The sequence below is a fragment of the Canis aureus genome, chromosome 5 (genome assembly GCF_053574225.1).
Source record: "Canis aureus isolate CA01 chromosome 5, VMU_Caureus_v.1.0, whole genome shotgun sequence".
Classification (NCBI taxonomy): Eukaryota; Metazoa; Chordata; class Mammalia; order Carnivora; family Canidae; genus Canis; species Canis aureus.
The window spans coordinates 35098161-35110734 of NC_135615.1; the positions used below are offsets into that span (position 1 = coordinate 35098161).

The 12574-nt window shown below is 51.5% G+C and overlaps 1 protein-coding gene across 5 annotated transcripts in view; it reads left to right on the forward strand.

Annotated features, from left to right (window-relative positions):
* The window catches only part of DIP2C (disco interacting protein 2 homolog C), a 252589-nt gene that overhangs the window by 186925 nt on the left and 53090 nt on the right, over window positions 1-12574 (forward strand). For all 5 annotated transcript variants that reach the window (XR_013379581.1, XM_077897377.1, XM_077897374.1 and 2 more), the window contains 5 exons: window positions 298-378; window positions 4931-5054; window positions 5500-5621; window positions 6329-6440; window positions 6528-6637. Coding sequence is in view for 4 of the 5 variants with exons in the window: in XM_077897377.1 (XP_077753503.1) it covers window positions 298-378; window positions 4931-5054; window positions 5500-5621; window positions 6329-6440; window positions 6528-6637 (549 nt within the window). In the remaining variant the exon portion in view is untranslated. The remainder of the gene's footprint in view (window positions 1-297; window positions 379-4930; window positions 5055-5499; window positions 5622-6328; window positions 6441-6527; window positions 6638-12574) is intronic.

Genomic DNA, 12574 nt, shown 5'->3' on the forward strand with positions numbered 1-12574 from the left:
AACAGCAGGCCAGACGTGACCGCGGTGCCCGCGCATAGACCTCAGCATCTGCTGCGAGCCCGTCGGGGACGCGGGGGGTGGGACCCTCCCTGAGCCGGCGCAGCCCCCTCCCTGACGGGCGCGTCCAAGTCCCCCAGGGCGCACCTCCCAGCTGGCTTCCCCTTCCATCTGCCCGCCGGGATGTCCCCGTCCTCCGCGAGGGGGCGCCCTGTCCTGGCCCGCCAGCAGCACGGAGGCGCCGCGGCTCCAGCATGGGGCGCATGGGGGCTTGAACCTAACGGCTGTGCTTTCTTGCAGTTCCTGTTCCTGTCGGAGGTTCTGCAGTGGAGGGCGCAGACCACCCCCGACCACGTCCTCTACACGCTGCTCAACTGCCGGGTGAGGCTGAGCGCGCGTCCCGGCCGCTTGCGGGCAGCTCCCCCTCCCCCTCCGTCTTACTAGACATCCTCTTTGTTGTCTGTGGCTGTTTCACATAATTTTAGTTGTTTGGTACTATTTTCTCTAAAAAAGGGAACAGACGAGGTTTATGAGGTATTTTTGTCTCTTACTAGTTTTTTGTGAGAGGTCAGGCGTTCGTTAGACGTTCACCCGTTAGAATGAAAATCGTTTTCCACGTGTCACAAAGGTTCGTGTTGACACTTGGGTTGAAGAAGCGAGCTCACTGGTGGCATCCGCGTGGGCTTGAGGACAAGACCTCAGACGGGCTGGTGCGGACTAGCAAACACCAACGTTTCCATACACTGGGCTTTCCTGTTGCTGTGGAAGTAAAGCCAAGGCACGGAGCGCAGACGCAGGTCTCCTCCGTAGGTTCCAGAGCGTCCGAGGCCCTGCTGCCATTCCGAGCAGGGACCAGGGCCGCGCCAGCCACTTTGAGTCTCCCCTGGTCGTCACACCAGTTCCCAGGTGACACGGCTCCTGGAAACCACACCTGGTCCTTCCCACAGGTGCCGTCATGGCCTCGGGCTGCCGTGGGTGCTCTGTGCCCCCCATGGGTCGCCTGTGCCCAGTTGCTGTTCCAGGCATCCCCTGGAAGAGTCTTGGGACGTGGTCCTGAGCCCGGGCCGTGACTTGCCTGTGCTCCCGGCTGCATGGCGCTCGCAGGCATTGCATCCTGGCCCCTCAAACATGCCGCCCTGCTCTTCCCCTGCATCCTCCCTGAGCTCCCTCGGCGTTCCTCGCTTCCCTAACCCGCTGCCCGGCCAGCGGTCGTCAGCTGTGTCCCGCTGACTGCCTGGCCCCCTGGTGCCTCAGCGGCCCTCCAGAGTGATGAGCCGGGCATGGGTGTCCTTGCCCTCTGGAGGGATGTCTCAGACCCCGTTAGCTGCCGTCCTGGCCCTTGGTGTCGCTGCGCAGGTGCTGCAGTGGTGTCGTGTGGAAATTTAAGCCTAGAGAGAGCCAGAGGCGGGTGCCCAAGGCCTCCTCCACCCTGCCCAGCGTGGCCCCTCATCCGCTCGCCCTGCAGCCCCTGCAGTTGGAGACCACCCTGGCCACCCACACGCACCCCCAGACACTGCGGGCGTGTTCATGGGGGACCCGTCCCCACAGGGGGCAAAGCCCGAGCCGCTGTAACCACGCCCGGCCTGGGCAGTGCCCACAGGAAACCACAGCCCTCAGGTGGTCACCCAGGGTCCTCGGGAGCCAGCCTGGGCCGTGTGCACTCCCACCCCGGATCCCGCGGCCATGGTCGCCTGCCGCAGTGACGTACTGGATCGCTGGGGAAAGCAAGTCCCCAGGAACGACCTTGTTAGAAACAGTAGAAGGTCGGATGGGGCGAGGCAGAGGTCAGAGCCCTGACGGGTGCACCCGGGGCAGCAGGGAGGAGGCGCGGGTCGTGGGGGCCGGCGAGCAGCCAGTGCTCAGCCGGGCTGCAGGTCAGGGTCCCCGTGTGTGGGTCCCGCTTCCTGTGCCCTCGAGCTCAGCACCGAGCCACATGCATGTGGACAGAAGCCGGCGGAGCTCACGCTGAAAAGTCTCACCTGTGTCCAACGTGGAGTCCCTGCCGCGAGGGGCCAGCGCATGTCCCTGCGTCCCCGTCCTGCATGGCGCCTTCTGTGGCTTGTGTGTTGGGGACGTGACAAGGTTCCTGCGAGAGCAGCTTCCCGTCTGTGCCAGCAGGCCGCGTGCGTGTGCGCTCTCCGCGGTAGCGCCGTCGTGCCGAGAGAGTTGGCTTTACAGGGGCTGTGGGCTGCGGGGGCTGCTGTGCATACGGGAGACTGTTCCTTATTTTTAACGGGAAGACAAGCCAAGTGTTTTCAAAACTTTTTTTTTTTTTCTTTTAAGTTCCAGCAACTTCCTTAGGATTTTAAACTCTAAATTCAACTTGTTTTTTTCTTAATTTCTCATATTTTTTCACTCACTGCTTAGTTCAATATAAAACTTCAAAGTGATGCACAGTTCACAGCCTTGTTGACGTGGGCCAGGGGTTGGGTGGCAGCCACCCCGCACTCCCTTCCATCGTGATTCCCCCCAAAACGTCCGTGAGGGGAGGTCAGCCCTGATTTCTGCGGTGAGGCAGTTTTTCCCAGGCTCTTCCTGTGCAGAAACCTCGCGCTCCCCTGCGGGTATGGACAGGGCTGCCGCCAGGTGGGCTGTGCACCTGTGGCCGTCGTCGCCAGTGTCTCTGGAGGCGGAGGCTACGTGGGAGCCCCCCAGGGGCCTGGGGCCGGGCGTGGACTGTGCCCGGAGGGCTCCCTGGGGTCCGGGCGGTGAGGGGCGGAGGTGGCTCCCCATGCACCACGGGGCCGGGGGCAGCTTCAATCCCCGGGCGCTGCTGCTGACTCCGGAGCAGAGCCGCTGCTGGGGCTTCTCTGCTCACGTCGCAGCTGCTACGAGGGCAAGCGCCGTCCTGACACTTCCAGAGGCACCAGGGATAGAGGCACGCCCCGTCCTGTGTCCCCATACCCTGCCTCAGTGGGTCTTTGGCCACCGGGCGGTGCGGCTTCTCAGGCACACCGTCCACGGCCCTCCCATGCTGTCCCGTGATGCAGAGGCTGCGTGTCCAGAGGCCTGGCGTCAGATCTCCCGGAACCAGGGAGCCCAGCTCCCGGGGAGGGGGGGTGTGGGGACAGCCCGGGGCGGTCTAGCCCAGCACAGGGAGACAGGGGACCGGCCATGACCCACGGCAGCGCGGCCTCCCCTGGCTGACGCTCACGGTACTGGCTGCACCCAGACAGCACGGCCCCACACCGCCGCCTTGGCTCGGACGTGCCCGAGGACGCCAGGGGCCCCGGCGCTGGTTGGGGCTGGGGCGCAGGGGTCGTCTCGGGACGCCGGTGTGTCCAGTGTTGGCGGCTCCACTTCAGCCTCCCCGGCCTGCGCTTGCCCAGTTGACGTGTGTTGCCATCGCCTCATGCCTTAGCTTCCCTCGGGGGAAAGACCTGAAGGGAAACGTGTGACAGGAAGGTTCCCCCCGGGGCCGGGCCAGTCGGGCCTCCCCCCGCCCAAGCTCGGCGGCCCCGGGGCCCCACCAGTCCAGGGGCCCGCACTGCGGCCTGGAGCTCGATGCGGTGGCGGTTTGGGAACAACTGTGGCCGCCGTGGGGGCCGGTGGTTGTGTCCTGGGGAGGGAAGCCGCACGGCCCTCCCCGAGCAGATGCCTCACAGACGGGCTGCGTACACGGGGATTCTGCGTGTGTCTCCAGCCCACCACAGCCTGCGTCCGGGGGTCCCGGGGTCCGGTCACGTCTGCCTGCGCGGCATTGCCTCCCTGCCCAGAGCACCGCTCCCTGCTCTCCCTCTGGACTCTGCCCTCACACGTGACATGTGCGTCCCGGGCCTGAGATCCTTCCTGCCGCTCGCTCTGCGGGTCGGCACGGTGCTGCCCATTGCCTTGGGCCTTTCCGTGGTGGACCCTCCCAGGGCACGGACCACTGCCCAGGTCCAGGAAGCCCACAGCCTGGCGCTGTGGACCCTTCACGGCCCGGCTTCACTTTGTTCGGCGCTTGATGTTGACTGGAGCTCCTCGGGAGGTTGCTGCGGTGCTTTTAAGATAATTTCTGGTCCAAACATAGTTTCCTTTCATTTCTTTGTGTTGACCCCACAGAAATGAATTGGACGGTTCATTTTTCCCTGTACTGGTTTGTTGTTTGGGGTTCTTTTTTCTGTTTTCAGACTTTCTCGACTTTCAATGTGGTGTTTGTTAAAAATATTTTCAATTTGTCTTATATTTCCTGACTTTCCCCATCCTTGGCGATTAGCCTGAAGTCCCAGAATTACCAGGTTAACTTGTTTTTGTAAGTTTAGCTATTTTTTTAGGTTAAGTAATTATTTTTTTAAAAGAATTCATTTATTTGAGAGACAGTGTGAGTTGGGGGGACGGGCAGGGGAGAAAGAATCTCAAGCAGACGCTACACTGAGCGTGGAGCCTGACCTGGGGCTCGATCCCAGGACCCCGAGGTCATGCCCTGAGAAGTCGAGACCCACATGCTTCAACGACTGAGCCAGCCAGGCGCCCCAAGTAATTTTTTTTTAATATTTCTGGTTGGGGCTCCTGGGTGGCTCAGTGGGTGAAGCACCTGCCTCGGGTTCAGGTCATGGTCCCGGAGTCCTCAAATCAAACCGCGCGCTAGGGGCTCTGCGCAGCAGGGGTCTGCTTCTCCCTCTGCCGCTCCCCCCACTCGTGCACTCGCTCATTTGCTGTATCTTAAGTAAGTAAAATCTTTTTAAAAATGAAATACTTTCTGTTCACATGAGCATATCTAGATGGCTCTTTGGTGCTGTCCTTAGCCTGTGGGAAGGAGAGGGCAGTGACCACCAGGGGCACAGGGTCCTGGGGAAGTGACCAAAATGTGCTAACAGTGCCCACAGGTGTGCAGACTCACTACCATCCACGTAGGTGTGTGTCTGGAATCGGGATTGGCTGGTTCCTGCAGGACACCTCGTTAAGCTGTTAGGTCGAAAAACCACTCCCCCGTTGTGCTTGCGATCCTCAGGGAACCATAGCAAGCTCGCTGACGTGCGTGCAGCTGCATAAACGTGCGGAAAAGATCGCCGTGATGCTCATGGAGAGAGGACACCTGCAAGACGGGGACCACGTGGCTCTCGTCTACCCGCCAGGTGAGGAGGCGGCCGCACTGGCTCACCTCACCGCCTGGGCTCTGGCCCGGCAGCCACTGGCACTGTGTTCCGCGGGGCTCGCGGCGCCTGGTCACCCCCCTCTGGTGTGTGGGGACAGTGGCGTGTGCAGTGAGACTTGGGGGCGTCACTAGGATGAAATCCTGCACACGTTTATATCCGTTTGTTTTAAAATGTATCTGAAGTAGTTCACTTAATCGATGATTAAATCCTTGGCTACGCTGAGAACCGTGGTGTCGAGCAATCCCTTAGCGAAACGAGAGAAAGGAAGCTTGGGCTCCTCGAGGAATAGGCCGCCAGGCAGTTGGAGCTGAAGCCTGGGTGCCGCAGCAGAGGGCGGGCGGCGGTCCGGGGCCCCAGGCTGGCACCTCGCCTGACGGGGACGGGTCGAGTGGCGTGAGAACCCTGCTGCTTCCTCCCCACATAGGAATAGACCTCATCGCGGCGTTCTACGGCTGCCTGTACGCCGGCTGTGTGCCCATAACCGTCCGCCCCCCGCACCCGCAGAACATCGCGACCACGCTGCCCACCGTGAAGATGATCGTGGAGGTAACCCTGCCTGCGGGGGCCGGGCCTTCCTCTTCCTGGGGCAGGGGGCGGGGGGCGGCCTCCTCCGGTCGTTCTGGAAGCAGGATTTCAGCCCGTGTATGAACCTGCACTGGGAACGGAGAGCAGGAGCTTTGCTTCAAATTGATGGAAATGTCCTGTGTTTTTTTAATAGTTACTTATTTAAGTCGTCCCTACACCCACGTGGGGCTCAAACTCACGACCCCAAGATCGAGTCACACACCTCTGCCTGAGCCGGCCAGGCGCCCCGAGGGTCATTGTGTTCCTTGCTCGAGATTTAGAAACTCCCTGTTCCTTCTTGAATCATAGATGTAATTTCTCTTACACTTGGGGAAATTGAAAAGGACCAGGAGGAGCTTTTCCCCCTGGAGGAGGAGGCAGGAGGACAGCCCAGCCTGGGCCTGGCCCAGGAGTCGGGCCGTGTTGGAGCACCGACCGTGGTCGTGTCCGTGGGTGTAGGCGGCAGCTCTCGAGGCACTCGGGTGGGCTGCTCCCCTGTGAGCACGTTCATAAGCACGGTGTCCCTCGGCTCCAGAAACCCCCAGGGCCTCGGCGGCGCTGACGAGCTCTTGGCGGGGCTCCTGGCTCTCGGGCCTCTCTGGCGGCACCGGCGGCCTCACAGCGCATCTCCGCAGGGGCACCATATGGCGGCTCGCCACTTCCTGAACCACACGTTGTCTGCCCCCCAGGTGAGTCGCTCTGCCTGCTTGATGACAACGCAGCTGATCTGCAAGTTGTTACGGTCCAGGGAGGCAGCCGCGGCGGTAGACGTCAGGGCCTGGCCCCCCATACTGGACACAGGTCAGTCCTCGAGCCCGCCACGTACCTTCCTCTGCTCGTCCGCGTTCCCACTGGGTCTGCCGTGCTAATACCTTCGTTTTGCTCCAGATGATTTGCCAAAGAAGCGGCCTGCCCAGATCTACAAACCTTCCAACCCAGACACTCTAGCTTATCTTGACTTCAGCGTGTCCACAACCGGGATGCTCGCTGGAGTGAAGGTGAGAAGCACGCTCTGCGGGGCACGGTTACAGGCCGCCCGGGGCTGTCCCCCAACCTGCTTCTGTAAGACTCAACAGGGCGTGTGATAGGGCGCGTACCTGCCCTTCACGGAGGCTGTGCAGTGCGTTGCCGTGTCCGTGGTTACCTAGGCTGGCCGCTTAGTTCCAAATGTTCCAACTATGTTTTCGTGTGTAAATACAGCCTCGTTAGCCCCTAATAAACAACTGCATGTTTCTCTTCTTGCCAGTTCTCAAACCCCAGTGTTGTGTCCTAAAACTCTGTGCCTGGGGTTCCTTGCTGTTTGAGCCTGGGTTCTGTCCTGGCTGGCTGCGTCGCCCACTGCCCACGGCAGTGACCCTCAATCCCACCAACGAATGGAACTGCCGTGGACCCGTGAATGACTTGGGTTTACGAGCGCCAACCCCCACGTGCAGTCGAAAATCCATGTATGACTTTGACTCCCCCAAAACTTAGCTGCTAACAGCCTGCCGCGGACTGGGAATGTTGCCAGTGACAGAAACAGGCCGGTTTTGTGTGTTTTGAGTATTATATGCTGTGTTCTCGCAGTAAAGTGATCCGGAGAAAAGGGAGAGGATGCGTTCACAGTCCAGCTCTGAATACCTGTGTGTAGGTGGGCCGGACTCACACCTGTCCCCTCGTGAGGACCCTCAGGGCCCGGGCGGTGTCCCTGTCAGGGTACTGATACGTCCTCTGTAGCCTCGGGAAGCCCTCGGGGGTCTGACCCTCCCTTTGGGCCATTTACCTCAGTCCTCTTTCTTTACTCTTATTTATCAATTTTTTTTTTTTTTTTTTACTGTGGTTAAATACACGTAACAAATACACCCTGATAACCGATTTAAGGGTACGTGTTTGGCGGCATTAAAACACTGTCATGGAGCCGTCCCCTCCCCGCACCCACCACCTCCTTTCTGTTGCTGGGATTTTGACAACCCTGGGGACCCCATAGAAGTGTGGAGCCCTATAGCACTGCCCTTTTGTGACTGGCTCGTTTCAGGTACTGCCAGGTCCCGGGGGTTTCTCTGTTGTCACGGGTGTCAGAATTCCTTTTTGAGGCAGAGTTAACGTTTCATTGAAGGAATTCACATTTGGACTATGTGTTCATCTTCAGTTAACAGTGGGGTTGCTTCCAGCTTTCGGGTCCCATAAGGAATGCTGCTGTGAGCATACAAGTACAAGCACCTCTTTGGGGTATATGCCAAGGGGTGGAACTATGGGTCATATGAGGATTCCATTTCTAATCTGGGAGCGAACTATCATATTGTCCATTGTGGCCACACTGTTTCACCTTCTTCTCATCCTCACCAACTCTTAAGAGCTTTCTGGTGTTTTGTTTTTTTCAGTAGTAGACATCCTAATGGGTGTGCAGTGGTATCTCGTGGTGGTTTTGATTTGCATTTTCCTAATGATTAGTAATGGTAAGCATCTTCTCATGTAGTGATTGGTCTTTTGCATGTCTTCTTTGGAGAAATGTCCATTCAAGTTCTTTGAATCAAGTTGCTTATTTTGTTGTTGAATGTAACAAATTTTCTGTATGTTCTGGTTATTAATCCCTGAATTTTCTCCTGTTCTGTAGATTGCCTTCTTACTCTGGATAGTGTCTTTTGATGCACAAAATTTTTAAATTTTCATAAAGTCCAATTTTGTGGGGTTTTTTGGGGGGGGGGCGGGGCTCATGCTTTTGGTGACATCTAAGAAATCATTGCCAAATCCAGCGTTATAGAGCTTTCATCCTCTTTTTTCCAAGAGTTTCATTGTGTTGGGTCTTATATTTCTAATTTTCCTATGTGGTGGTAAGTAAAAGTCCAGCCTCATTCTTCTGCATGTGGAGATCCAATTTTCTCTGCACCATTTCTTGAGAAGACTCTCTTTTCCCACATTGAATGGTCTCAGCACCCTCGTCAAAAATCAGTTGGCCATATATGCAAGGGTTTATTTCTGGGCTCTGTATTATTTTCTGTTGATCTGTGCAGCAGTTTTTATACCAGTACTGCACTGTTTTGATGACTGTATATTTGTAGTAAGTTTTTAAATCAGGAAGTATGAGTCCACTGTTTATTTTCAAGATTGGCTATTCAAATTTCCTTGAGATTCTGTATGAATTCTATGATGTATTTCCTACTTCTACAAAAGACACCATTGATATCTTGATGGAGATTGTTTTGAGTCTGTGTTATTTAGGGTAGTGTTGATGTCTATGAATATGTTATGTGTTTCCATTTATTTATGTCTTTAATTTGTTTGGTAATATTTTATAGTTTTCATTGTCAAGTCTTTCACTTCTTTGATTAATTAATTCCTAAGCATTTTATTCTTTGATGCTATTGTAAATGGACTTGTTTTAATTTTCTCTTCAGATTTTCATTTAATGTATAGAAATGCAAGTGATCTTTATATGCTGACTTCTTATCCTGCTACTTTACTGAATTTATGATTTTTAACAAATTTTTTGTATGAAGTATTTAAGAGTTTTCTACATTTAAGTTCATTTTACCTGTGAACAGAGATACTTCTACTTTTCCAATATGAGTGCCTTATATTTGTTTATCTTACCTTGTTGCTTGGGCTGGAACTTTGAACACTATTCTGAATAGAAAAGCAGGCAAATTGTAGAAGTAAAGCTTTGAGTTTTTCACGGCTAAGTATGATGTTCTCTGTGTTTTTCATATATGGCTATTATTGTGTTGAGACCCTTTTTTCTGTTCCTAGTCTGTTGAGTGTTTTTATTATAAAAGGATGCTGGGGATCTCTGGGTGGCGCAGCGGTTTGGCGCCTGCCTTTGGCCCACGGCGCGATCCTGGAGACCCGGGATCGAATCCCACGTCGGGCTCCCGGTGCATGGAGCCTGCTTCTCCCTCTGCCTATGTCTCTACCTCTCTCTCTCTCTCTCACTGTGTGCCTATCATGAATAAATAAAATAAAATAAAATATCTCCCTCTTTAAAAAAAAAAAAAAAAGGATGTTGAATTTTGTCAGATCCTTTTTTTTTGCATTAATTGAGATGATCATATGGGGGTTTTCCCCCTCATTCTTTTAATGTCATATATGATTGATTTTTTAAAATATTTGTTTTTAAGTAATATTTACGCCCAATATGGGGCTCAAACTTCTAACCTCGATATGAAGAGTCACGTGCTCCTCCAACTGAGCCAGCCAGGTGCCCCCTCCGTTGATTCTTTTTTTTATACGTAGAGCCGATATTGCTTTCCAGACACCAATCCCACTATTGTATTAAGTCTTTTAATATGCTACCACATCGGGTTAGTACTTTGTTGAGGATTTTTGCATTAGTGTTCAGCAAGGATATTATTCTGTACTTTTCTGTTTTTAGGGTATCTTTGACTTCATAGAATGAGTTAAGAAGTGTCTTCTTTAGTTTTTTGGAAAAGTTTGAGAAGGGCTGGTATTCATCTATTTTTTTAATAAGATTTATTTATTTATTTTAGAGAGGAAACGCTGACACGAGTGTATGTTGTGGGGAAGGACAGAGGCATAGCTGGGAGAGAATCCCAGGCCGACTCCCCACTGGGAATGGAGCTCAATGTGGGGCTCTGTCTCACAACCCTGAGATCATGACGTGAGCTGGAATCCAGAGTCAGACTCTTAACCGAATGAGCCACCCAGGCGCGCTGGTGTTAGTTCACCTTTAAATGTTTGGTAGATTTTAGCAGTGAAGTCATTGGTGCAGGGCTTTTCTTTGTTGGGAAATCTTTACTAATTTGATCTTCTTATTACTTACAGGTTTATTCAGATTTTTTTATTGTTCGTGATTTAGTCTTGGTAGGTTTTGTGTTCCTTTTTGATAATTTGTGTTTCCCTTGCCATGAAAAGGAACTTCTCCATTTCATACAGAAGTTGTGCATGTTCATAGTACACTCTTATAATTACATTTAATTCTGTAGAATCCACTGTAAATGTCCCTACTTTCATTTCTGATTTTAGTAATTTGGGTGTTTGCTCCTTTTTTTTTATTCCATCTAGATAAAGGTTTGTTCTGTTGATCATTTCAAAGAACCAACCTTTGCTTTCATTGATTGTACTATTTCTCCATTTGCTTGTCTCTGCTATCCTCTTCATTATTGCCTTCTTTTGCTAGCTTTGGGTTTAGCTTGTTCTTCATTTTCTAATTCCTTAAGTAGTAACGGTAGGTGGTTGATGTGAGATCTGTCTTGTTTTTAAACATAACTGTTTATATAAATGTCTGCATTAACATGGCTTTTGCTGTGTCCTGTAAGTTTTGGTATGTTGTATTCCATTTGCATTTGTGTCTTGAGTATTTTCTGATTTTCGTGATTTCCTTGTGGTTATTTGAGGGTGCATTTCTTAAATTTCACAAGTTGTGAGTTTTCCAGTTTTCCTTCTAACAGTTCCTAACTCCATCCTGTTGTGGGTAGAGAAGATACTTCACACAGTATCTATCTTTTTAAATCTACTGAGACTTAATTTGTGGCCTAAAATATGGTCTATGCTGGAAAACGACCCAAGTGCTCTAGCAAAAATTGTATATTCCGTTGTGGTTGAGTGTTCTGAACGCCCCTCACATCTCTTTGGTTTATTGTATTAAGTCTCTCTCTCTCTCCCTTTTCTTTAACATGTTGTCTTTCTGGTTCTGACCATTATTGAGAATAAGGTATTGAAGTCTGTCTCTGAAGAAATACAGTTTCTCCCTTTAGTTTTGTCCATTTTTGCTTCGTGTGTTTTGATGATCTGTTGTCAGGTGTGCAGATGTTTACAACTGATTAATCTTCTTGCCGTACCAAACCCTTTATTAATACGTAATGCCTTTGTCTCTTGAACCTTCTTTGAAGTCTGTATGTTGAGTATTAGTTTAGCTGCCTCTCCTTGCCATACAATCAGTAACCAAAACAATTGTCAGTTGGTTAATGTTTGCATAGAATGTCTTTATGCATTCTTTCACTTGCAGACTACTTGTGTCTTTTGATCTAAAATGAATCTCTTAGGGGCACATAGGTGGCACAGTCAGTTGGGGGTCTAACTCTTGGTTTCCACTGGGTTTGTGGTCTCAGGATCATGAGATCCAGCCCCACGTAGGCTCCACACACAGCACAGAGTCTGCTTGGAGTTTCTCTCTCTCTCTCCTGTGGACCCCCCACACACACACATTCTCTCTCTCTCTCATCCTTTCAAATAAATAAATAAATCTTTTTAAAATATGAGTCTTTTGTAGGCAACATATGGTTGGATCATGTATTTTACTCTGCCAATTTTTGTCTTTGGAGAGTTAATCTGTTTAATTTAAACTAATTACTGATAAGGGACTTCTGTGGGGGCACCCAGTGCTGCAGATGATTAAGCATCTGACTCTATTTCAGCTCAAGTCATGATTTCGGGGCCATGAAATCTAACTCTGTGTTGGGCTCCCCACTCAGCAGGGAGTCTGCTTGAGATTTTGTCTCCTTCTGCCCCTCGCTCTGCTCACACACTCTCTCGACCTCTCTAAAATGAATGAATGAATGAAATTTATTTTTTAAAAAGAAGGAACTTCTGTCATCTTGCTCTGTATTTTCCATATGTCTTACAACCTTCCTGTTACTCATTTCCTGAATTACTATCTTGTTTTGTGCTTAGTTGATTTTTTATAGTGAAACATTCAAATTCCTTTCTCATTTCCTTTTGTATATTTTCTACACGTTTTGTCCTTGAGATGACTATGGGGATTGCGTTGGACAGCCTACAAATCCAGTTTGGATTACACCCGCTTAATTTCAGGGACATTAAAAACTGCTCCATCTCCACCTCTCTCACTCTGTGGCCCAAAATATGTGGCAATACTTCTTTCAAATGCATTGGTCTATTAAGTTATATAGGGGAAAAAATGGAATTTAAACCCAAAGTTACAGTGACAGTTTTGAAGCTGATAATTGTTTTGTTTGACTGTATTAGTCTCTTAAGCCATG